Source organism: Rhineura floridana, chromosome 9, assembly GCF_030035675.1.
Source record: "Rhineura floridana isolate rRhiFlo1 chromosome 9, rRhiFlo1.hap2, whole genome shotgun sequence".
In the NCBI taxonomy this organism is placed as follows: Eukaryota; Metazoa; Chordata; class Lepidosauria; order Squamata; family Rhineuridae; genus Rhineura; species Rhineura floridana.
Window position 1 is genome coordinate 112822935 of NC_084488.1, and position 26870 is coordinate 112849804.

Here is a 26870-nt window from a genome sequence, read left to right on the forward strand (position 1 = left end):
TGGGCTGGAAGGCTGGAGAATGTATTATGATTGGCTGAGCATTTGAGTGTCTGAAGGTGTAAATGAGAGGATGACAATTGAGAGTGCTGTTGGGAGTTCTGAGGGAGGTTGAAGTTGGTTTTGTGGGTTGGATTGGATTAGGCTGGTAGTGAGGCAGGTTATTGACAGCTAGAAACATAAAGAGTAACGCATCTGATGAAACCATACGCTTATTAAACTATATCTTTAAGTAATCTTGTTATTCCTGTGTATATAAATAAATATTTCTTGGTTTACCTAACGTCTGATCCTTGACTGGGTTACACAGACCAGAAGGGTGGGCAGGGCATATACCAAGGTTGGGAAACAGTATGAATGGTGGCAGCGGTGAAGAGATAGTGTAACATCATCAGGTATCCAGAGCAACCCAGGGCTGTATTCTTTATAGGCACAAAGATACAGGGGGGTTGTGGCCTGCAAGTGCACCCAGACACAAAGTAGCAATAAGCAAGGAGGAGACTAAGGCACAGTCTCAAGGCAATATGGTTTATAGGGAGTGTCTGGTGGTGCTGCCTAGCAGTGGGATCTTGAGAGATCTTTGCTAGAGCCGGTGACAGAACCATTTTGAGAGCAGGATCCTGAGGTGGGACCGTAACAAGGCGGTGACCACAGGCGGGATACTAGCAGGTGGTGCCTGAGGTGGGATCCTGACAGGAAGGGTCCTGACAGCCTTCTCATATGCAAGTCATGGCTTAGCAACCTCAGGGCCGGGGGCCAAATGTTGCCCTCCAGGCCTCTACCCAGACTACAAGGAACCGCATTCTATCTCCCCAGATCATACCCTTCAGTAGCCCTGCTTTGCACTCCCCCTTGAGTGTTTTTGCCTGGCTGGGATGCGTCCTAGAATTCCGATCATGCCTCTTCCTTGTCTGGATGGAGGATGGTGAAGGGTGTGTAAGTCTGTGGAACAAGCAGAGCTTGGAAAAGTTATTTTTGAACTACAACTCCCATCATCAGCCCAATCCAGTGGCCATGCTGGCTGGGGCTGATGGGAGTTGTAGTTCAAAGAAAGTAACTTTTTCCAAGCTCTGGACAAGGCCAGTTTAGAAAGGTAGTCAGAGGCGGGATGCTTCCAAATACCAGTTGCTGGAAAACACATGAGGGGAGAGCGCTCTTTGCACTCAGGTCCTGCTTGCGGGCTTCCCCTGGGCATCAGCTTTGGCCACTGTGAAAACAGGATGCTGGACCAGTTGGGCCCCAGATCCAGCAGGCTCCTCTTACATTTTTAAAATTCACATTTGTTACTCCACCCACTTTTGCCTCTGGACCCATCCACCACTGGCATAAAAAATGTTGTCCAGAAAGGAACGTGGTTCTCTGAAGACATTTCCCGACTCAGCAATATAGGCACTGATAACTATGCATGTACTTCTTGCAAAGTAAGCATTGCCAGTGAGGGGGAAACCAACCATAGGCCACATCCACACCATATGTTTAAAGCACATTTATATCACTTTACCCAATATGGCTCCCCGCCCCAAAGAATCCTGGGAACTGTAGTTTGTTAAAGGTACTGGGAATGGTTAGGAGACCCCTCACACAGCTCCAGCTCCCTGCACCCGTAATGAATTGTCCCCAGGATTTTTTTAGGGCAGCCGTGACTGTCACAGTGGTATAAATGTGCTTTAAATTATGGTGTGGATGTGGCCTTGTGTCTTAGTGGCTTATATTAGGCATTTAAAATTGCCCTCTGAACATCACCCCTTCTTTGACATGAAATGGAAAAGCAGTTCACAGTCCAACCACCAGAGGCCATTCTCTTACTGTGGAAGACAGATGCTCTCGTTTTGATAAAACCTCTCTCAACTACCTTGGAGAAGGACTTTATCCAGTTCTGGCAGTGTCAATGCTTCTGTAAACACTGTGAATGGCAACGATTGAACAAGGAAACAAATGAAATGGGATCCACATGGTTCCAGCACGAATTTGCAAGGCCAGTTTGTGTTTTATTTGCATACAACTTGCACAAAAACTTGCACAAACTCAATAGATCAGTTTAGGAATTCTTGGAAGATGTATCCCTTGAGAAGCACAAGTAATTAAGCCACTCTTTCCCCCAAAACGTGTGCTTGAATATTCCACTAACAGTACATTCAAAAGATAGCTGTGTCGACATGTAGTCTAAAAAGAGAAAGGGGTTAGGGCCATTTCACACATTACACAGAAGGAAATCTGGGAACGGTCAGTGTACATTGAGCAGGGGGCTGCTGTCAATGAGAGGCCCCCAACAAATATACCTGTGTGATGCATGGTGTTTGCACACATACACCTAAAAGTGTAATGCGTGAATTGGCCCTTAGAGAGGGCAATACAAGTTGTAGGAACACAGCAGTGTGTTTTATATATTAGGCAGAGATTTGTGATAAGGTGATCACCACCATATGGCATCCCATATGAAATTCCTCTAACACAAACACAGAAAGCAGATCACGCTTAACAGACCCACCAAACAACGTTAATACATCATTGCTCCATGCTTACCTTGCTAGCAAGAGTTTGGCACGTTCCAGACTTTAGTCCATCCACTCATAAGGTTGAATTGTTTTTTGCGTATGTCCCCTACAGAGCTGGCAGGAAACCATTAAGCAAACATAAAACATGGAAAGGCTACAAGGGTTCTCGGCACAAGTTAAACAAGGCCGGTGAGAAAGAACTCTCCCAATGACAACACATATAAAAGAGTTTGCAAATGAAATCCAGCTTATTCCAAGATCGCCTGGAAAATAAGGGCCAATGTCTGCAGGTGTTTTTCATTTATTTATTTTAAAAAAAGATCCTTACTAAAGATGTTAAGTGGACACTTGCAAGATGTCAAAATGGGAACAACTTGTCTCTACAGATAGGTGCATCACAAACACAAACCGGTTAAGACATCAGGATTAGCTGTGGCTCCAGCCCCCTTATGGAGTATATTTACACAGTGGCAAGCCCATTTACCACTGCCTAGTGTGAAAAGGCCACCTCAAAATGAGATAGTATCAAATGGTGGTGATGGGGGGGGGATGTTAGCTAACGTGGGCCAATAAACTGAGTCTGAATCCTGGCAGGTGATGCAGGTGGGTGGTTCCCATCAGTTAACTGTTCTGTTGTAAATGGTGTTGCACTCCCTTCAAGGAGCAGGTACGTAGTCTGGGGGTACTCCAGGATCCATCTTTGTCACTTGAAGTTCAGCTGCCCTCTACTGCAGTGCACTCCATGTGGGGTCGCCTGCAAGATGGCCTGGAAGCTGAATCTGGTGCAGGATGTGGCAGTGAACTGGAACAACCTGACACCACCGGGTAACACCTGCATTAATGGATCTGCATTGGCTACCAGAATGCTAACAGGCCAAGCGGAAGGGTTTGGTGTTAGTATATAGGGCCCTTAAGAGATTGGGAGCTGGATACAACACCTACTGAAGGTATTGTTGTTCAGACAGCCTTCCTAGAGGGATAATCCTATCCAGGCCTACTGTCAGTTTTGTGAAACAGCAGAATAGTATTTTGTATTATTTTTATCATCTTATGTTTTGATTTTGTAAAACTCTTTGTTTCAAATGTGAATCAATAACATTTTCAAATAAATAAATGTAAATTTAAGAATCTAGTGCCCAATCAATCATGGGCCCATTTTTAATTATTTAACACCTTTAGAATTGGTTAGTCTACTAAATGTCAAAGCTCTTATTTAAATGGGACTTAAGCAGAGTTTTGTGTACTCTGAACTTCAATTCACAAAAATCAAAATCCTGCAACTGGTGCAAGTTATCTTATACCACCTTTATTAGTCATTGGGAAGGGCAAACACCTTTGCAGTAGAAACTCTCCTTAGCATTCCTCTGTCTTTCAAGATTTTACATATGCTTTCAAGTCTGTCCTAGTTGTAGCCGTAAGGACAAGAAACCTGTTTAATTTCCTTTTTTTCAAAAAGTGTCTCAGGACGCTGAATTCTGCTCCCAGTACCAAAACCAGTGTTTTTCCTGTGCTTCACATAGAATCATAAGAGTACACACAATCGTAGACATAATTGGGCTTGATCTCACAATAGTACCCAGAGTTTTGTTCCATTCTAACCTAGCAATGGCCTTAATAGAGGAGGCTACAAGATCCAATGGAAGTTCAGAGTCCTCTGAACCAAAACCACAGGTGTTTGAGAGCTACTGTACAGACAAGTCTGTAGCCTGTCCATCTCTTGAACTGGGAAGATTGCAAACAGCACTTGATGACCTTCCCATTTTATTTTTTAAATGCTGGGCCAGTTTGAAAATAAAGGAATATGGTTGAACTGTCCCAGAAGAAATCTCTGGGAATTTTTATTCTCAGACCACTTTTATTCATTACATTTTAAGTGTTACACTTTAAAAAAGCATCAAGCATACACCTAAAAATATAATGTGTGCATGAGACAAATGTGTCGTCATACACAAGGTACACCCTCCCAAGAGCCAGGATGAGTGGCAGTTCCTTGCCAAGTGCACCTGCACTGCCAAACCTGAGTCTGCTGCTGTGGAATGTGCCAAGAGGAGGCTAGCAAATAAACAAGTGTTCCCAATACCTTTCCAAAGCTACAGTAGCCACAATTCTACGGGAGGGAGCCCATGCTGATCAAACTTGCTTAAAAGCAGGTTATGATCTGAAACAAAACAGATGGTTCCTTCCTTAAGTTTGGATATGCTTGGACAGGGTTTTTGCCCCCACCCTAAATTTACGGAGTATTATAGAGACAAATACTGGGAACTCTTGTGAGTTCATATGGCTTTCAGAGTAACCATTTTACGGTATCTCCTGGAGAGAGTTAAATTCAGTGCTAGGTCTGTGTAGGGTTTCAACACTTGAGCAACCATCTCTGGATTTTGCATACACACACACAAACACACTTCTCTCTCTCAGACACACATACACTTTTGCAGTCCATGAGTTCCTTGTTCTCATGCCAAAAGGAAAGGAAGAAGAAAATTCCCAGTGCAACATCTTGGATATCATCCAAGTTCTCTCTGCCACCTTGTGCCTAGGCAGTGTGAAAAGTCAAGAACGGTTGCCAGCAGTAAGTGGACTGACACTCGAAAAAGACACACAAACACACACACACACGCGCGCATTGCAGCGAGTCACAGTTTTCAAAAAAGACAGAAAGGCGGAGGTGGTGGAAGAATGAGGTAACTCGTCTCCCCATGGGGTGTGTGTGGCATGCCCTGCCGGCTCTTCTAAGGCGCTACTGTCCATTAGGAGAGAGGGAAGTGGAACTTGGCAAGGTGACTGACAGCTACATAAAGAAGAAGCTACAGAGAAGAGAGAGAGAGAGAAAGGTTCAGAATCCAAAAAGGGGGAAAAAAGAAAAAACACACAACAACAACAACTGTCTGTTAAAAAAGTAAACTGTGAGGGAAAGGTGAAAAAGGAAGGGGGCTGATTGGCATCTGCATCTTTTGCCAAATCAAAATTCTCCACCCAAAGAATCCACTTGGAATCTTATGATGATGATGATGATGAGCATGTTTTATAAACAATTTATTCCGCTCCTCTAGGGGGAGGGAGAAACAGCTATTCTCAATAGTGACGGTGGTATCCAACCAAGTAGCGCCGTTTGTGCAACAGAACTTCTCCTTCCCCTCCAGAGAGTTGGGAGAACCCCCAGAACAGATTTAGGGAGCAGACAGGGAGAGGAGAGGGAGGGGAGGTTCGGTTGGACAGTCACAAGTCCTTGTGAACTACTTTGCTATTTACAGCCCTGGAGCCCCACCCCAGGCTGCCAAAATTTCACCAGGCACCACCTGCCTTCAAGCACCCTCCCACTGCTATACAGGCAGGGAAACCTATCACGTTCTAAGCTAAAGTCCAGAACGTACCACAGAATGGTACGTCTGTGCCAGGTACCTATTTCCCCTTTTGTGCTGAATGCAGAAATGCCAAATGCAGATCTGAGTATATAGAGGCAGAAACATGCGAGAGTGAAGCACAAAGAGGTTTGGACCTTGCCAAGATGCTATTAGCGGAGTAAGAGAGCAGAGAATGAACATTTTTAACATGGCTGCGACTGTGTTCAATGATCTGTGGATGGCCTCAAAAACTGGAGAGCAAAACAAAACAAGGGAAGGGTGTATGTTACAAAGCGACTATGGGAGGAAAAAACAACCCTAAATGCTGCAAACTCACAGGACTCAAATGGCCCTCCCTTCCTCCCAGCTTACAGAAACATCAAGTGACAAACCAAAATAGATAAAAAATGGAGGCCACAAAAATATGTTTGGGGGTGGTTGTTTTTTAAAAAAATGTATTTTCTCCTTCCCATTTTTGTGTGTTCAGACTCTCAGGAAGTGAACATTCAAGAACATATACAAAACAAAACAAAAATCATGTCTGTCAAATGCACAAAGATACCCATTAGTGGTGTACGTGGAAAAAAATGAAACAATTTTTTGACATTTGAAAAGTGTTAACAAAAGTCTAATGGGTGGATACACAACATATATAATGCTATATTAACACTGTAAGTCGGTTACAAAGTCATTCTGGTAAAAACATAAGATACTTTCAAAACAGGAAGGTAATAGAAGAAGCTACACCTAAAAAGTTTTAAGGCAGTCAGCAATTAAAAAAAAAAATACACAAAATCCCACAAAACAGACGTATACAATCAACATATTCCTACAGCTGTTCACAGTTCATTATCAATTAAAGGGGGACAGGGAGAGATAAACACAGAACGCTTCATCTATGCTTCAAGATGACACTGTCAGCCTCTAGCCAGACAGCTGTAGATATGACATTACTGTAAACACAACCCTGTTTTTTTCATCTCCTTTTGATGCAAGATACGGTGAAAGATTACAGCCTGACTTCAATGAAATGCAAGTCAGAAAGACACAACTCATAAGGATAAGGTATAATAAATGCTCACAACATGTATGTCAGTTTGTCACATAGCAACACAAAACATTTATAAGCTGATTGACAACCCAACTAAGACAGATACTTGATTTTTAGCCTTAGTGAACACACTTGCCCTTGTTTAGAGCCCCACAGTGAGCTCTTACCCATGTGCGTTTCCCTGTTTATGGCAGTGGAGAAAAGACCTTTTAATGGGATGTATCTTTCCTATTGAAACAAATAGGGCATCTCTTGGAAGGGGGGGGCTCCATGAGCATACTGGAGCTCCTGCACACACAGAAAATCACTGAACTGAGGTGTCTGGGATGAAATGGCTCCAGTTTGCAAGCTTTGGCTTTATTTACGTGTGTGGCTGCCTGTTAAATAGGACTCACTTTGCATTATAAGAAAAATAAGCATCTACCCCATAACAAGCTAAGCAAGCAAGCATTCTAGGCAGTCAAAAGGTAATGTTGTGGCTTTAGCAGTGCAATACACAGTGTACCATGCACATTAAGGTGAAAGTGTGAACCAGCGTAGGTGCATCTGTCTGAAACAACCATGTACTATCACCCTAACACTGGCATTCTTGCTCGAAATGTGCCTTGTATAGCTTGTTCCAAGTGCTTATTTGCAGTGGTGGCTAGTAGCTCCATGTCAGTGGGAGCAATGGAGTCCACTCCAGCATTTTGGCTGAGCTTTCAAAGTGTCCCACCAAAAACCCAGAGCAGATTCCACTGCCCCACTGACATGGAGCCCCCAGCCCCCACTGCTTATTTGCCCATGAACCTAATTTTGAGATCACCAAAGTAGCTAAAGTTCATGCCTCCTGGAGGGTGTTTATGGGATCCCATTAATATGGAAATGTCTCGGAGTTCATAACTAGCCTTTGCAGTTGAGTGATTGTTGCACAGATCACATTCAAGGTCAGCACAAGACCCACAACATATTTTGTAGAATTCCAGATTCAGCACTAGGTTAAGGCTCTGCCTTTGCTCCCTTATATTTGGCACTAGCTTCCGCCCCCCCTTTATTCTTTTCCTACCTTCCACAGGTCCAGTTCCTTCTTGAGGATGACTGCAGACTGAACTTTTCAAAAGTGTAATGGGAGCAATCTGAACATGTATTCACTGCCCTAGAAACAAATTCCTTTGAAAGCAGCTAATCTGTGTGCAAGCCACTTCCGTCACATTTAAAAAGATGATGTGATCTTCAGGAGTTGCCCTCCCTGGATACCTCCATGCTTGGAGAATGGCATTCATTCCACATTCTAGCACCTGGGGGGACTGAGATGATGCGCTAATACCTTTTGAGAAGGGGATTTAGGAGGAAGGCAGTAACTGGGCCTTCACTTGCTTATACTCATGCTTAACAGGGGAACCATGGGGGCATTTTGAAATGGCAGGTTGCCAACCTATAATCTCACCATCAAATAGCATATTTTTACATCAGAAACTGATTGCCTGTCATGATTGCCAATAGAAAGCTGACCTTACCCCACATTTTTGGTCAACCCCAACGTGAGGTGTGATAGACCGTGACAGGCAACCAACCTTCCCAATGGAAGCAGCCACCATGTGGTGCCTGCGATCTGAAACCACCCACGAGAATGAAGCAAGCAAGCCAGCAAGATGAACTTGCAATGGGTGGGGCACATGTTATTCTAACTTTTTAATATTCATGATTCTGAAGGCACGATTTATCCAACTGGCATTTCCCCACTAGCTGCAACAGAAGCAGACAGGGCAACGCGGAGTGCTTTTCAAAACCTTACTCTTCATTAATACCAATCACACTTTTCAAGCTTGCCTTTCTATGAAGCAACATGAAGATTTTAGAGGATACTACCGACCTGCCTCCAGTCTCTTTCTCTATATGTCAGTTTCGTAAAAAAACAAAACAAAAACCTCAGGTACAACGCTCAGAACTTGGAATAACACATCAATGACATTTCATGTGTTTAGCCAAAAAAAAGTTGGATAGACGTTTGAGTCTTATTTTCCTGCTCCTTTTTTATACCAAACACTTCTGACAAAAATAAGTGAATGGCGAATTTCTCAGCAATTTGAACTTTTCTGCCTAAACCCTATTAGAACTGGCCAAATACAAGATTTAGGGCTTACACAAGGGTTCGTCATTACTTCTCCAGCCATTAATTTCAAAGACAGAATACTAAGCTAAGTGGACAGTTGCACTGCTCCAGTAAATTGTCTGGAAACAATAGCCCAACTGTTTCTAGGCAGGTTATTAATACATTATTAAAACACAGATAAAGTAGAAAATAGATAAACATGCATATTAAAAATGAGGCTTTCATCTTTAAAATGTGATTTTTCTAGAGGGAGTTCAGAATCTACCAATAAAACAGAGGTGTTTGAATTGCTTAAGCTGATAGATACATACAATGTCGAAGGGGGGCTCTTGCTAGCACAGCAACAACAAAAAAGTTCAGAGCTGGAAGCAACAAGAAAGCCCTGTTGCTTTGAAGCGGGGGGGGGGCAGGTTTTGCAGGGCCCTCCTCCCACTGGAGGAAAATATAAAAATAAGGTTTGCACAGCCCCACCTCCAAACCAAGTCGGAGGATTAGCGCATTCCTGGATAACCATCCCCACTGACAGTGAACGAAGCGTTCACCCCTGGAATCCTAAACATTTTTTACTTGGCAGTATGTTCCAATGGTCTCTTAATGAAACATTCTGGAAATCAGATTCATAGAACAATCCTAAACATCTTTACTTAGAAGTCCATCCTCCAATGATTACCTCACAAACATGTACAGTACTACCACCTTAGGCTGCAAGCCTATGTACACTTACTTGGAAGTAACTTCAGATGAACTGAACAGAATTTCTGACTCAACACACAGAGACTCCAGCAGCAAAGCAATTAATTCCCCTTGGAAAGTTATTTGTAACTAAACTGTGCCGTTGATCAAAAAGAAAGCTAAGTTCTACTAACCGTTGCTGGACTGGAGTGAGTGTGTTTAGGATCTGCTTGTTAATCCCTTTTGACTGCACGGCCCAATTGCTATTTAGCTAACAGAGTATGTGAACTTCTCTGCACCCCTGCTTACCACAAGCACACCCGTTTGCAAAACAAGCCCTCTCAGTTGACTCCAAAAGGTAGGCAGAATGGTCTTGCGCAGCTATACTTACATGCAAAGGTGAAAGCACATCCAAAAAGCTTTGAGGAGAGGCATTATTCCGTGCAGAGCCAAGGATTACTGTGAAGAAAGGCATAGATACAGAAAGGAAAAGCAAGTGCAACAGACAGCAAGTTAAACATGGTCCAGGGAGTGGCTAAAGTAGGGCGAGATCCTGGCTCTCTGGCAATTAATTAGCTCCTTGAGGCAGGGAAGAGGAATCTGAGGCCTTCCAGATGTTCTTGGACTACAACTCCCATCATCCCTGACCACTGGACACTCTGGCTGGGGCTGATGGGAGTTGGGAGTCCAGCAATGTCTGGAAAGTCAGAAGAGCCCCATCCCTGAGCTAAGGGGATCCATGCAGGTAACCTGGCTGCCATGCAGGCATCTCTTGCTGGATCAGGAGCCAAAACACAAATCCTACGTGCATCCAAATATACAATGGAATGTGCATCGGATGTGGATGTTGTCTACTGTATTGTACTGAACTTGGACATGCATTCAAATGTGCATCCACGTTCACATACAACCAGTATCTACAAGTAACTAATGAAGTGAACTTAGAGTCCACAAAAGCATATGCCTGAATAAAACTTGTTAGTCTATAAGGTGCCATAAAGACTCTTTGCTTTAAGACACTGAAAGGGTGTATTTTAAAAAAGGTGCAAAGAGTCAAATCAGAGTGCACATCAACAAATATTTATGGGGTTTTCTAGAGGGGGAGGGGAGAGCAGAGTAACGGGGGGGGGAGATCTTAAATTTTTCCAAGAACAGATGTTATTCCCCACCCCACCCCCAGAATAATGGGCTAGGGAGGAAAAAAAGTATTTAAAAGGAAAGGAATGCTAAAGACAGAATGCATCTGGCAAAGAGGTTTCCATCAGAGATCGGTAGCAACATCTAGACCTAGGCTGCAAATAGCTTAGCCTTTGGGGAGCTCCATGCATGCACCTGGGCACTGTCTTTCATTTTTGCCCTCATAGCTCTCAGGCACTTTCTTTAAACCACTCCCAGTTTGTTCTGTTGAAACCCACAAGCACTGGGGGCACACACATTCTCCAGAGAAAGAACCCTACATCCTACTTGATGGATGTTGCAGATTATCCAAATTCAGCCTGCACTAGTAAGCGCAAAGTTGAACTGGGCTGATTTTATGATGACTGGGGGTTGGTGAACTTTACTCATAAGAACATAAGAAGAGCCTTCTGGATCAGGCCAGTGGTTCATCTAGTTCAGCATCCTGTTCTCACAGTGGCCAACCAGATGCTGCCTCTCACTGGCCTCTCACTGGCCCTTGCTTTACACCTCGAGTGTTTTTGCTTAGCTAGAATGTGTCTTTGAACTCTTGATAATGCCTCTTGCTTGTCTGGATGAGGACAGAGGGGTGTGAGTGTGTAGAAACCAGACTACTGGACAAAGGTAAAATTTACATTGGTTGCTTTGCCCGCTTTTGCCTCTGGTCCCACTCACCACTGGCATGTGGCCCTTGGAAGGCTGCCCAGAAGGGAAAGTGGACCTTGGGCTGAAAAATGTTCAACACCCCTAGCTTTAGGGGCATGGAGGGTGGGAAGAGCTTCACCTGTTCCTCTGCCGCTTAAATTGCAACACTAGCCCACGAAATATCTGAATAGAACTATATTGACCACTGGAAATTGACAAGATTCTTGACTAACATTTAACTTACCAGGTTTGGCACATTAGCCAGATGCCTACTCACCTGCAGTGACTAAGAACTGCCTCCAGGCGATCAGATAGGGAGGCTTTTGGAAAGTCAATCAGGTGGGGAATTTGGGGGGGGAGGGGGGTCAGGCAGCCGATGTGCCACAATGCCCAACATTGACAGCATGGGCATGTTGGCTTATCTGCAAGGCTGTCAAGAGCTTGGCAAGTCAGTTGTCTGCATTGTCTCCTTACCAACCTGGAAGAAGAACTTTATTACCCTGTTTTGATTTCTGGTAAGATGTAGAAGTGTAGTCAAGTTCTCTTTCCTCCTTGACAGGTCATCACAGATGACTGGTAGGCCAAAACGTTTTACACACACACACGCATGCACGCACGCAATAGTTAACATTTGGCAGACAGTTGCCCACATCTCTGAGGGGATTGGGTGTAAACTAGGAAAACATCCTGAGTTATTTCTCAGAGGGGTTTTCTTAAACAAAGTAGGGGGAACAAATAAAAACCTTAACAAATGAACCAGGGACAAAAGCCAATTAAAAATAGGACACAGAGACATGGCTGGTGCAAGCACACCACACAAGCATTCAAGCTTCGGAAAACTTGAACATATACTTGCACAATTAAGCTGCGGCAGCGTATGGTTAGGAAACTGGCTCCTTCTGTTTAAGGCCAAGAGAGATTGAAGGTTAACTGCATGGATTTGCTATTTTTTATCTGGCTTGCTTAGCTGGGGCCCCTTCCATCAGCTGCCATATTTGCATTACTGCATAGCGCAAAACCAATTCGATCTTTTGCTGATTTCTCTCCATTTGGGCAGGTTTAAGCCACCCTGCTAGGGGTGCTCACACATCACATTCAACAAGTATACAACCTGTGTACACACACAGCTGAGCTGTACAGTCGTACAATTACATGTAATGTTCAACGAGTACACAGTCCGTGTACACAATGGCTGAGCTGAACAAATCAACAAGTGTACATTCTTTCACACAAACACTTGAATGTGGGTGGAGACAGCTTGTACAGGTGTACAATGCAATGTGTGAACATGCTTCCTGCATTGCTAAGAACCATGCTTAGACAGTGAAGGGTCAATTCCCCTCACAGATAATAGCTGTTTTTGTTAATTAAGAGCAAAGGAGAGGGGTAAAGGAACAGGGGGGAAAAACTTGGTGGTTTAGCAGAAGCAGGCAGGGTTGGAAAGTGAAAGGACAGAGACTTTAGTGACGAGTGTCATTTCAAAGAGTGCTTTTTTTGAAAAAAGGTAAGAAACAGAGACTACCTAGCCAGGAGCAGAAGGGAAATTGGTAGTACTGTACATCAGCAGAAGAGAAAGAGATCCGGGAGGCAGAAGGTAAACAGGGCTCGCCATCTCTTGGAATGTATCACAAAGGAAAAGATTCTGTCCAGCACAGAAAAATACAAACAAATACTTCAGTCAGTTTCGGGAGGGAGGGAGAGAGAAGGAAGAGGAGATCCATAACAGGTGAGATTTCATTCAAACATCTGTCCTGGCTGGCACATACCATTTTAAAGTGTTAAAAGTAAACATAATCTTAACGAGAAAGGTTGTCTTCCCCGACATCTGCACTACAAGTTTAAAACTTATTTAACTGTCAGGGCTCCACTTGCTGTCCAAGAGATGTAGGAAATGTATTTTTAACAAGGGTGCTGACACTACAAGCAACATCTTCCAAAGTTCCCTGGAGGTGAGGGAGGCCACGATGGCTAGGCCAGTTTCATGGAGATGCGCCATTGAGATAAGAATTTATCTGAAAGTCCCTGGGAATTGAAAGGCACCTTTCTTCTGCCCCCTGCTCGGCCTTAGTCACATAAGATTGGATGGACTGCACATCACTTGTCACCTTTACCTTTTCCCTGGCAGGTGAGATGTTATTGAAACTTATCAGAAATCTTGTTTTAACACCTTCTCTTCACAGAACATCAGGATGTAGGAACCATCTAACTTTTCTCTAGGCCAGCCTTTGCCAACCAAGTGCTCTCCAGATGTTTTGGACTTTAACTCCCATCAGCCTTATCATGTGCTGGCTGGGACTGATAGGAGTTGGAGTCCAAAACATCTGCAGGGTACCAGGATTGCAAAGGCTGCTCTAAATTGTGCACAATACTAAACCCTCACATATTCCCACTACATTTACTTTCTACTTGTACGCTTTTGTTTTGTAGATCCTGATAGCCGTGAACAAGCCTACTCATGTGCACATTCAGCAGGGAGCTGCGCCCATTTTTGGCATCCCAATGAGTTTGATGATATGTGTGTGCTTCCAAATGCCCATTTTTCAACATCACAATTTACATATTTAGGTGTACACTTCAAAGTGAACTAACAAAAATCAGGCATACACCTAAAATTGTGTGAAAAGGCTCTCAGGCAGGCACCTATGATCGTAGCCTGACAGTGCCTCCCTCACTCGGCCTAACTCGTTTCCCAGATGTTTGAGTTGCTCAGCTAGGAGTCAGACAAAGCCAGCCGTTGCAGCAGCAATCCTCAAGTCCTGCCCCCGATCAGAACTTTTCCAATGGTCAGCAGTTAACCGTGGTTGGACAAATGGGGCAGAGTCTGAGGGCTGGTTCTTACGTTATAGGATCAACATGGTAGCCTCCCCCCCCCCATGGTGGCACCTCGCTCCACTTCAGTAATTTTAAAATAGAAGACCATGTGGGAGCATGGGATGCTAAGACCCTTAGGTTATCTGGAGTTACTATACACTTCTAGGAACTGATAAATGAAAGCTGAATCTTTTATGCCAAGCTCCTACTCTTGCATGAATGTAGGAAGATACACAGTACTATTAATTTAACAAGTTGCAAGAACAATTCCTCATTCATAAGGTTGAGCTGTAAAGGAATAGATTTAATTTTGCCATTTCTCCTTCAGCAATTCCTTGACGTTGGGAAGCTTATTAACATTCCATGGATGTTTCTCGTGTGCTATCTGGTGCCTCTGTGGCTTCTCTCTGTCCAGACATTTGTGGTAGAATATCCTCCATCAATCAAAAATGTGCAGCTCTGGTTTGGACACATGCCGAATATGTTAGCTACATCACGTTTGCAGAGAAGATTGGTTAAAAGAGAGATCAAAACCTCTTGGGGGCACGTTAAAAAGGGCAGGGCAAAGTTAACAGTGCCCAGGAAGATACAAAAGCCATCATGCACATGGAGAGCCATGCAAGGCCAGTAAATGGGATGCAACATCTCCTCGGGCTGCAGGGCTTCCAGGAGCTTGCAAATTATTTCTGGAAGAATCCCTAGACCAAGTGGAACCTGTGGGTTTAGAAGACAACAGGGATCCTTTTGTGTCAGGATGGGAGAGCCTTACTTGACAGTAGCTGTTTGCTACACAGGTGGCCCCACAGGATATCTTACACTGCTGCTGTAAGATGGGATAAGGGTAGGGCAATCAAACCCTTTGAGAGTAAGCTGAGCTGACTCCCCCTCCTTTTTTGGGGGGGGGCAAATCTCCAGGCATTTCCGTGGGCTCCAGTGGTGTCTTGGAATGGGGTAGGCATTTATTTATTCATTTAAATTTATATCAAACACCTGACAAGCCTTTGTGACTACATAGGATTCTCACACGGAACTCTGCAAGGTCCAGAGACAGTGTGCACTGCCTCCAGTGGCCAGGCCAGGGCATGCAGCAAGCAAAACCCAAGATGGTAGCACAGACTCTCACTGGGAGTGCCTTTTAAAAGATCTGGGCCCTGGCAGATGCCAAATTCCATCAACCCTCTGGCACTCCCCCTGGTAGCAGGTCACGTAAAAATAATATTCAGGGTGGCCTTTCTCTTTCTTGGAGTCTGGAAGCAACAAAAGAGCATGAGGCAATGGTGCTCCAATGGTCCTTTGCGCAGCATTTATTCTGCCCACTGTAGGACCCAAATAGGATCCCTGCTTACAACAGCCTGCCTCCAGGGCTCTTAAAGTGACAGGCAGACACAGCAGGTCAGGATCTGGCAACCCTAACTGAATCCCAGTCTGACCCAACCTTCTCTGCAGCTACAATAAGGTTATGCTTGTGATAAAGCAGGAATAGCAACACCATGCTTTGGACTACAATTCCCATCAGCCCCAGCCTTTATGGCCAGTGTTCAAGTACAATGTTGGCTACCACTTGGATAGAACTATTCATGGATATCTCCAGAGAAATCCTATAGTCCTCTGCTGGCTCCTCACCGTCATCATTTTTATCGTATCATTCATACAGCTGTGCATTCCTGTCCACTACTGGACTGGAATTGCCTCCATTATTGCTAGCTCTAGAAATCTGTTATGGGGTGGGGAGGGATTGTACAAAAAGATAGCCACTGTAAGCTAGTTCAGTATAAATGGAATGTACTGTACATAGTTAAAATTCCCAATCATGGTGGTTAGAACCCTCCCCCATCCCTACAAATGATGCAGTTTTTAAAAAAAAGATCTTAGCCCTAATCCAGAAAACCACACAGCCATCCACATGTGCAGTGTGACTTTAATTATTATTAATATTTTAAGTTAAATAGCACTAAACGTATTCTGGAGGAAAATCAAGGCATGACCTTTACACTTTTAAAAATCCCATTGATTACAAAGGGAGAAAAACTCAGATATGTGCTTAAAAGTTCCATTAAAATCACTGGGACTGTAAAAAGTTTAATGGTGGCTGGATGGTGGCCTGACTATGAAGTGCACTGATGCAGAGGTGGGCAGGGAGTTTGCCATTCAAAAAGAAAAAAAAAGGTTCAGCAGAAATCCCACTGTGTGTAAGCAATCCAAGTTTCAGATACCTCAAGAAGATCTCTGGATCACAGCCCAATGGTGAATCCAAGTGTAATGCATGAACAAGCCTCAAGTTAAAACTGTTACAATCTAGTTCTGGCTCCCGTTCCAAAGAATACTTTTATTTATTTTTATTCAGTTATTATTTGATTTATATCCCGCCCTTCCTCCCAGCAGGAGCCCATATGACCATGCCCGTTCTCTTGAAGAACAAGGAATATCCACAAAAAGCCCAAGGCCAGATGACCCCGCCTTCACACACACCAGCCCCCCAGCCCCATTATTAATGAATTAATAGCAAGGATTTGTGTTTAAAAGGGAAACAAAAAATAAAGATGGCTGAAACTCATTACTGCAAAAGCAGGTGAATGCAGGAACATCCTTTGACTTGGCAGGCTTTATGTGAAGCTTGAACTGCAAATTAAAAAACAAAAATGAGAACAGAAATGTTAGAAATGATAGCAACTCAAAAAGGGGAAAAATTAAAACAACAGGGAGGAACAAGAAGCTGGTAACAGCTTTTTGTTTTGTGGCAGAGGCTTGTGCAAAAGGGATTGTTATGGGATGAGCAGGAATGAACATCATCCCTTAACATTTAAAATCCATGCCGATCTTTATTGTGCTAAAGCATGAAAGCTTAGTAGCAAAGACACAAAACACAAAGCAAAAGCTACACAGCGTTTTTAAATTTAGGACTTCGACAAAATGGGATGACCTGTAGGTTCAGAACTGCATGGTTTGATTGGTCAGTTAATCAATTTCCCCAATTAACGCTCGATTCCATGGAGTGACACAAAAAGCTGCCTCTGCCAGACCGTTGGCTCGCCTACCTGTCTACACAGCCTCTTCCAATCTGGTGCTCTCCAGATGTCGATGCATGGCAACTCCCATCACTCCTGCCCATGGGCCATGCTGGCTGGGGCTGATGGGAATCAGGAGTCCACCAACATCTGGAGAGCACCAGGTTGGGGAAGGCTAATCTCTGCTGATTTGCTTGGGGAATAGCTGCAACTCAGTGGCAGAGTATCTGCTTTGCATGCAAAAGGTCCCCAGGTTTAATTCTCGGCATCTCCAGGTAGGGCTAGGAGAGACTCCTGTCTGAAACCCAGGAGAGCTGCTGCCAGTCAGTGTAGACAATAGCTGGATGGACTAATGGTCTGAGTACAAGGCTAAGTGCTCAAGGAGAGGGTTTTCCACAGCTTTTTAACTGTGTTTTAACTGGGGATGCCAGGAGGGCTTGAACCTGGAACACTCTCCATGCAAAGCACACGCTCCACCAATAAGCAACAGGCCCTCCTTAGATGTGCACATGGTTCCTTTGTGCATGGGATGCACCATGCATTCAAACAAAATTGAACAGAGCCTCATGTGCAAAGAAATGCATGTGCAGATTGTCTCTCTCTATTGGAATGAATGCAAAGGATTTTGCAAGCAGCGGAAGCCCATGCACGTCTTGGACAGATTGGAGTGTAACAATTTAATTGCAGATTTAGAAAGCACATATCAGTTAATTGGCAAATTGCTGTCCTTGGGTAGCACACTGTACAGTATTTGGCACAAAAAATACCTTATTTGAGCAAAGGAACAAACAACTACCACAAAACATTGGGAAACTGAGTGCCTTGGAAAAGGTCTTTGTAATGTTGATCAAAGGAACATACTACACAACTCCCAGAATTAAAAACCTAGCATATTTGAAAATCATAGCTAAAAGAATACATGCTGCAAGAGTCCATGTCACATGCAGCAGTCAGAGGGTGTAACTTTTATTGGACTTCACCAGGAAGATCTCTCGTCTGAATGCTTGAGGTGCAAACTCTCTCCACATGAAAAACTAGCACATTAGGGAGAAAGATAACCTACAGAACCCTTCTCCCTGATCTGCTTGTTTTCTAAGTGCAAGGATTCCCACCCACCCTGGTAACATAAAAAAAGAAATGCAAGACATTAAGCCTAAGTCAGCACATGAAGGGGCTGGTGTCTGTTGTACAGAAATACCCTGCATTAATGTACGCAATGGGTCAAGAGTGAGTACTTAAACCGAAAATGTACTTAAAGTGAAGCGCTACCTTTTTTCACTTGCGCAACCACTGTGCCACCTCTCCTTCACGCGGAGCCTCAAAGCCCCGCGCTAGAGCCTCTGCTGCTGCGCCGCGGCGCCTCCCAGCTGATTGCGATTACGCCTCCCAGCTGATTGCGATTACGCCTCCCAGCTGATTCGCGGTCGCGTCTCTTTCCACCACCCCCACGCACCGAAAGAACAGGGCACAACCAAAGGTTAAGTGTCCGTTCTTGCAAAGCGAGCGTACGCAAACAGGGGAATGGTGCTACTGTAAGTATGTCCGTACTCGCGAGTGTCCTTAAAGTGAAGGTCCGTACAGCGGGGTATTCCTGTAGTCCAAAACATCTGTAGGGCACCAGACTGAGGAAGGCTGGCCTAAGTGAAAGTTTTTTTTAAAGGAATGGGAGCCTCCCAACATATCTAATAACAACAACAGAACAGCCAGGCAGAAGATGTCCAATTCCAGTGATGTTTGGGAAGACTGCAAATCATGGAACATCACCCATCTGCAAGTGGAGGGCAAAAATGTCTGCTTGTGATCCTGAAAGCCTTGTGGGTGTTTTGCAAGATGGCAACCAAGGGGGTATTTGGGCCAATTCATCATAAGGAGCTAAGAGCGGCTAAGAGTGGACACACAAAAGTACCTATGAATGTATTCTAATTTAATCATTATATCAGAGAAACAATGACTGATGGGTGGATTGCTATGAAAGCAAACATATGGGATGGGTAGGTGGACATTAATTGAGCACCAAAGCAAATCTGATCAAAGGTGTAATAAAAGAAATCAAGCAGTCAGGTTTACTTGTGAATTTCTCCACTTCAGGATTAAAATTCTATGTGCTAACAGAAATAATTTCATTATTGATAAATGTCTGGATATATTCTGAAAATATTTCAGAACGGCTTATGAATAATCACATTTTTAAAAATTCTTGATGTCAACAGTTTTCTGGATTTTTGTTAAGAATGAGAAATCTATAAGGAAGGAATAATATTTCAAGTTATATGATCCACTATACTTGAACTGCTAGGAACAGAAGCTGGTGTTTAAGTTATTTAAGCACCTTTTAGTTCAGGAATCAGCCCAAGACTCAGTTCTTCTCCCTTAGCTCCCAATCCTAGTCCCTAACCTGTTTCGTCCCTATAGAAAACAGTAGAAACCCCAATGGATCAGAACAAACAGTCCACCTGCTCCAGCATCCTGTTCCAAAAATGGCTAGCCAAATGACTTCAGGAAAATAAAAAGCAGGAACCTAGGGAGGTGTCTTATACTGAGTCAGACCATTGGTCCATCTAGTTCAGTACTGTCTACACTGACTGGCAGCAGCTCTCCAGAGTTTCAGGCAGGGAGCCTCTCCCAGCCCTACCTGGAGATGCCGGGGATTGAACTTGGGACCTTCTGTGTGCAAGGCAGATGCTCTGCCACTGAGCTACAGCCACTGACTATTCTAACACTGCAAGGAGAAACAGGCCATTTCTTACCCAATTCCTATCAAAATTAAGGAACCAAATCCTTTGATGACATCTCCCTCTCCCAAGTCAAATTCTGTAGCTACTGTAAAGCCGACACGTTTTTTAGCTGCCATACAAAAGCATTTCCTAAGCCATACGCCAACTAAAACCAAGAAGCACAAACTGAGTTGTGTCAACTACTAAAGATATGATCTGTGCGCTCTTGATGCTTTGGCGTGCCCCCTACCTCTCCTGCCTGAACCTCCTATTTCTTGCTTCTCTGCAGCGGGAGCCAAAGGGTCACACCTGTCCTGGTATAGCGGGAAGACTCAGGACAGGCGAAAGGAAGAGCTTCCTTACACAGTCAAACGATGGAATTCACTCCCACAAGATGGAGTGGTGGTCGCCATCAACTTGGACCAATTTAAAAAAAGATTAAGATGGAAAAAAGATGGAGGGTGAGGCTATTAATGGCGACTAGCCGCAACGGCCATGCTCTACCTCAACTGAAAGGGGCAGACTAAGTTTTGCTGGGAATCACAAGTGGGGAGATTGCTGTTGTGCTTAAGTCCTGCTTCTGGGCTTTCCACAGGAATCTGGTTGGCACTGTGAGAACAAGACGCTGGACCAGATGGGTCTTTGAGCTGACCCAGCAGGGTCTTCTTATGTTCTTAGTGGGGCACCCCAGGTTTGCGGCTCCTTGCTGGGAGCTGTTGCATGCGCCAACCTCAGAGCTGTCATGAAAATATATCGTTTTATGAAGCATACTAAATTCACTAGTTCATCTAGGCCAGTATAGACCTACCCTACACCAAGCGGCAGTCAGTCTCCAAGGTCTTACGTGAGCCTTTCCCAACCTGGCACTCTCCAGATGTTTTGGTCTTCAGCTCCCATCAGCCCCAGACAGCACAGTGGCTGATGGGAACTGAAACAGAGACTGAATCTGGAAGCTCTGCATGCAACATGTGTGTTCTTCCACGAAGCATTGCTGCTCCTCCCCAAAAATGCAAAGCGTGTTGTGTCCTGGACAATGCTAGACCTTTGGCCCTCCAGTGGTTGCTGAACTAAAGTTCCCATGAGCCCCAGGAAGCATGGGCAAAGGCCAGAGATGATGGGAGTTGTAGTTCAACATATGGAGGGCCACAGGTATCCCTGCCCCTGTGCTAGTTAATAAATATTCTGCCTTCCTACAAACATACCATGTAGCAACCTCAGCTGCCTACTTCCTGATGTGGATTAAAAAGGAGCATTCCAATGTGCTGGGTTTCAAAGGGAAGTCATGCTGACAGCAGTGTGAGGGTTAGTCTGCCTCCAGTCAATGGACTTTCACAACACTGCAATCATGTCACCTTGGATTTTGTTACTAAGAGAAATCCAAACCCTTGCCTACGCAAACGGGGGCATTTAATCCAAGCGCCAAAGAAAACATTTAAAAAGCAGGTATCCAGGCTATGTTACAACTTGTGTGTGTGTGAGTGAGTGAGAGTGTGAGTGAGTGAGAGATGCATACATATATATAAATATATATATATATATATATAATCACTTTCTTACTTTTACTTTCAAAGTATTCAACAGCAAGTGAAAACCTAAAAAAGGGACATCTGAGCACCCAACAGCTCCTAAAGTAGAGTGGAGACACCCACAAAAGGGCTACCTGCACAGAAAGTGATTCTCTGCAGGCCAGAGCATGCAACCCATCTGTGAATCATTCCATGTGGCTGTCAGATACAGGCTGCATTCACATGTAATGCCAACCCACAAAGCATGGTTCATTAAAGCGTACCTGGCATGCAGTTCGAACCCTTCAACGTCGCTCCTCTCTTCTGCATGTGGGTAAACGACCATGTACAGACAAGCTTAGTCATGGTTTGTTTCACATAAACCAGTCATAATAGCTAAGCCAACAAACCATGGTCTCAGTTCAGTTCTGTGATTGTGGTTTGTTTGGACAAAACAAACCACGATCCCAGGTTCAGATGCAATGCTAAGCTAGCTTGGCCATGGTTGTTTACTCACTTGTGGAAGGGAACAGTAAACAGGAGCATGGGCTGTATTAATAAACCACACTCTATGGCTTAGCACACGGGTCGCCAACATAGAGCCTGCAGGGGCAAATGCATTTGCAGAGACCTCCCCTGGTGCCTGCAGGGTCCTATCTGCCCACCTCTCTTCCCATTGGTATTAATCTTGAAAGAAGCACTAGTTAAGCCTTCTGTCCTCCAAGATGGGATTTCCAGGAAGATCACCTCATCAGGTTTTTTTTGGGGGGGGGGGGAGAGAAAGTGAAAACACTTTTTTCAAGCCTAACTGCTGACAGTGGGTTGAGAATAAGTGAATGTGTGCGTGGCGCATGAGTGTGTGGTTGCTATGTGTGCGCGCATGTGTGCATGATGACTCACAAGTTTCTCTAGTTTGAGTTCCTGGCTTAGCATTATGTGCTAATACGGCCACACAGTGTCGGGGATTTATATCTGCATCAGAATCTTGTTTGCCAAAGCTGTGAGCTCTCGTGAGGCACAAAGGGCACTAGTCCCTATAAATGGCTGGCAGAATGAAGCCTCTGGACAGGCCAGGCCAGTTATAAACATCAGGAGGCTGGCCCACACTCAACATAACTCTGCCTTCTGGCTGCTGCATTTCAGCTCCAGACCCACCAACTTAGTGACAGCAAAGGACAGTGGGAACTCTGGGTAGGAAAATACCTATCACAGGACAGGATTTGGACATAGTTGCCTGCAACCCTGTCCTGGTCCTAACAGGAACGTATGTTTTGTTGCACGTCTGAATAGTACACATGCACTAGAGAGCTATGCCTAATCACAGCTTTGCAGTGCATGTATATGCAGCAAGACACCCATTATGATTGTAACATGATAGCATAAACAACTTGGCCATGTTCGAAGCAACCCTTAATATATCTATAAATCCTGTCCGTTTCTCCAGTTTTATAACTGCAATGACAGCCTACAGCCACATGGGGGAACTCCAGACATATAAAAAGAGGTAACAAACATGCATATGTCAGGTTTTATGAACCCACTACAAAACCTACAAAAATAAACTTGAGAATGTCATATTTCCTTCCCTCCTCCTTTTATAAGAATAATTATTCTGACCATTATTGTAGCAAAAATTTTTAAAAATGGAATCTGTTAACAGGCCTCATAAAAATCATAGGCTGTTGCGGCCCCCATTTGGCAGTCATGATCCTGGTGTTTTTTGCTGTGTGTCTCTGGTTTCGTCTCCTGGAAAACTTTTTGGGATGCTTCTGAAAAGCTTAACTTATGCAGAGAGTTGTCCTTTTCAGGTTTCAACCTCCCCCAGCTCTGAGCATTACATCTCTGAGAAGATGGGTGCACCTCCATGCCTGCAGCTCTGCCCCAAAAACGGTTCATTAATTCTGTATCTGCGGAGCCCTCTTCATGGCAAGCAAAGGATTAGGGCCCGCTTGGGGTTGCAAATTTGAAAACCTGGTCAGATTTTACTGCACCCCTTTTTAATTCACTGGCACATCTCACATGCATGCTCAGACAACAAAGTAAAAATACAAATCTAACTTACAGCCAAAAGGAGAACGACTTTGACAGATAGAAAGTGCTGTCCCGTAATATGTCAGATCATGCTTACATAAACAGCAATGTGTAGAAACCACAGCTGTATCTGAGCTAGGGATCAGTACCAGAAGCCTTCCAATGCCAGGGCTCAGCCCTGGAAGATATGATATAATAGTAGAGAAATGCCACTTAACACAGCCTGCCTTCCCTTCGCCAATGAAGAAACACAGCCTGCCCCCTGTATCTGGGGTTAGGAAATCAGGATATCCAAGTTCGAGAAAATGATCTCAAGCGGAGCTGAGTTCTGACTCCTCACCGTTTAGAAACTGAGCCTGGACAAAGAGCTAAATACGTGGGACTAAATCAGGGATGGATGTGAACCTGCAGCCCTGTAGAGATGTTGAGAGACTCCAACTCCCATCAGTCCCAGGCCAGCATGGGCGATGCTCCAGGATGATGGGATCCGCAGTCCAACAGTATCTGGAGGACCACAGGTTCCTCATCCAAACCTGGTTTAGCCCCATACTCTGTGTCAGCTCAGCTCCCCATTCCTGATCTAAACCCAGCAGGGCGTTTGCCTGAAATGACTGGGAGAACACACCTGCCCAGCTCCCACACATTTTCAGTGGGTCTTACACAGCTGAGTGCCTGGCTGGCTGGAGTCCAAGCTCCTTAACAGTCCCACAATAAAGGGTCATTATGAACCAGGGTGAACTTACAAGATCTGAACTGGGTGGTTCACGACAGATGCTCTTGGAGGTCACTGATTCATAGGGTTGCCGTAAGTCGGAATAGACTTGAAGGCACATAACAACAAAAATGAACAAGGGGCTTTGTGAACAAAGGCAAAAGGACACAAGACAAAATTAGTTAGTGTGTGTTGGAGTTTTTCAGGTTGAACAGCCTTCAGTATTGAAATTTTTACCTGCCAATTCAATCAAGTCTAGAGACAGACCTCCTTAACTAGGTCAAGCCATCACCATAGCAGATTATAGTAAGATATATAAAAAAATAGTTTCTTCCACATAAAGACATCTTCAAAAATAATCTCTCCGTCAAAGAAGCCTTCATTTTTTAAAAAAATATATCCTACATATTCATTTCCCCCTCCTTGAGGGAAACAGTTAGAAGCTAAAGCAGTCAACATGGACCTGATTCTGCTCATTTTACAAAATGCAAATTAGAACTTCAGTTGTAGCAGAGAGGTAGCCCTGTTGAGTCTGTTGTAGCAAAAGCAACAAAAAAATCTCGTGACACTTTAAGACCAACACTTAATTATATTGTGGCATGAGTTCTCATGCACAAGAGTCCACTTCATCAGAGGCAGGAAGTGTTATTCGAAGTTGGCAAGTAGATATATTGCACAGAAACTTGACAGATCTGCTGAAGTCCCTTGCATCTCTGGCATTAGGCCACAGCATTTATAATCTTGTTTTTCTCCCCCTCTATATATCTCTGTAATGTAACTATTGTTGATTATGCAGTCAAAATGGCATCATCCATGCACAACAGGGAAGATATCAGCAAGCTTGGAGGGAAACCCAAAGTTTGTAGAAGTAACAAAAAATAAATCTCCAAAAAAGATGCTAAAGGGGAGAAATCCAAAAACAGTTTTCACTGAAGACTGGCATGGTCGATGGCCATGGAATGCTGAATGATTGTTGGGTGGGGAGGAATGGAGTGGCTGGAAATTCTAAACAGCAGCACCACAGGCTGCAATATTTTGTTGCAGGTCGCATTTGTGAAAAGGGATTATGCATCTGACAAACTGAGCTCTGGAGGATGAAAGCTTATGCCACCAAAAAAAAATCATGAAGGTGTCACACAACTGTTGTTTCAGTTACAGCAGAAACTAAGCTCAGCCAGACAGAATGAATATGAAGACACTCTTCAGTGCATCAACTTCCATTGGCAGAAGTGCAACTAAAAGGAGTTTCCACACCAACGTTTTTGTGGGTAATTGGCTCTCTGAAGCAGAGCGCTGGTCTCTCGCTGACAGGCACGTTCAAGGTAGGGATCGGATCCCTGTCCTGATTGCTGCTAGCCCAGATGGACTTGCAGCAGCATCTTGGAAGACAGAGCTGGTAACTGTAGCTCTGAACTCTGCAACAAGGAGAACCTCTTCAACTAGGTGCTTCCTGTTGCACTTCCTGTTTGCCAGCTACCACTGTTCAACAGAGCGATACGCCAGCTACAAAGAAGGTAAGGCATGATCTTTTTAGGGGCCACATCCCAGATTATTTTCTTATCATACGAGACTGTTCCTGCTTCCACAGTCACAAGGCCTTTAAGAAGGGAACATGAAAAAGGTAAATACAGTAATGCCTCAGTTAACCAATCCTCCAGGAACCAAGCTCCTTTCAAGGAAGGCAATTTTAAAGGTGAAACTGACCAGCTTTGCATTGCTATGCTATGAATAAACTTTCAAGGCTGTGCCTTTGCTTTAAGGTCAAACTGACTAGCCTGTGTCTTTGCTCTGCTATCAATAAACTGATAGGCACCTTTTAAAGCCCTTTTTGAAGCTGCCCCCACCATCTATGAGCAGATGTAGGAACCTATCCCTATTCTTTCCATGTTATTCCTACCTCCTACCTCAGTTTCTGTTAAAGAAATAATGTCCAGGAACGCATCTACTTTGTTAACTGAGATATTACTGTATGTATTACATAGCAGTACATAATCCTGAATAAGATAAATTGACTCATCTTTTGCACTTTGACCTTTTCAATGCATTGCGACCTTGAAAGTGGCTAGAAGGAGCATTCCCATGTTATGAAAACATACCCAGGGATGTTACGTAGGTGGCAAGCAAGGCTGTCCAAGGCCATTACCCCTTCCACATACCTGCTGATTCCAGGGGCCACTTGTACCCCAATCATGTCTCCTTAGGGTGCTATGCATGCAGAACCATACATGCACGTGCAGAATCAAAAGGAAACCGACTGGAGTCCTGGCAGGGCCGGCTCCAGGAATGCCAGGGCCCTTGGGCATCAGCTTGCCCTGGCTCCCAGCGTGTGTGTGTGCGTGCATGCGCATGTGCGCAGCCCCCCACCTACCTGTCTGCTGTCTTTTACCATTGCCCTTAATGAAGATGGCGGGCGCGGTTTGTTGATGGCACGCGCACGCATCTCTGCTATCAACTAAGATGGCGGCAGGGGCTTCAGTACCTTAGGGCTGCCATCTTCGTTAAGGGCAATGGTAAAAGACAGCAGACAGGTAGGTGGGGGGGCCACGGATTGTGGAAGGGGTGCAGAGGGGTGGCTGAGGGCCCCCCTGTAGCTCCAGGGGCTGTCAGGCCAGTGCCCCACCTG

At 44.4% G+C, this 26870-nt stretch overlaps 1 protein-coding gene across 11 annotated transcripts in view; it reads right to left on the reverse strand.

Annotated features, from left to right (window-relative positions):
• Nucleotides 1-1963: 1963 nt before the first annotated feature.
• Nucleotides 1964-26870, reverse strand: part of SEPTIN11 (septin 11) — a 104167-nt gene continuing 79260 nt past the window's right edge. The window contains exons 10-11 of one of the 11 annotated variants that reach the window (XM_061583325.1): nt 12992-13111; nt 1964-5296 (exon numbers count right to left, since the gene is read on the reverse strand). In XM_061583325.1, the coding sequence (XP_061439309.1) occupies nt 13030-13111 (82 nt within the window). In that variant the 3' untranslated portion in view covers nt 1964-5296; nt 12992-13029. The other 10 variants (XM_061583329.1, XM_061583332.1, XM_061583324.1 and 7 more) reach the window with 10 other exon arrangements.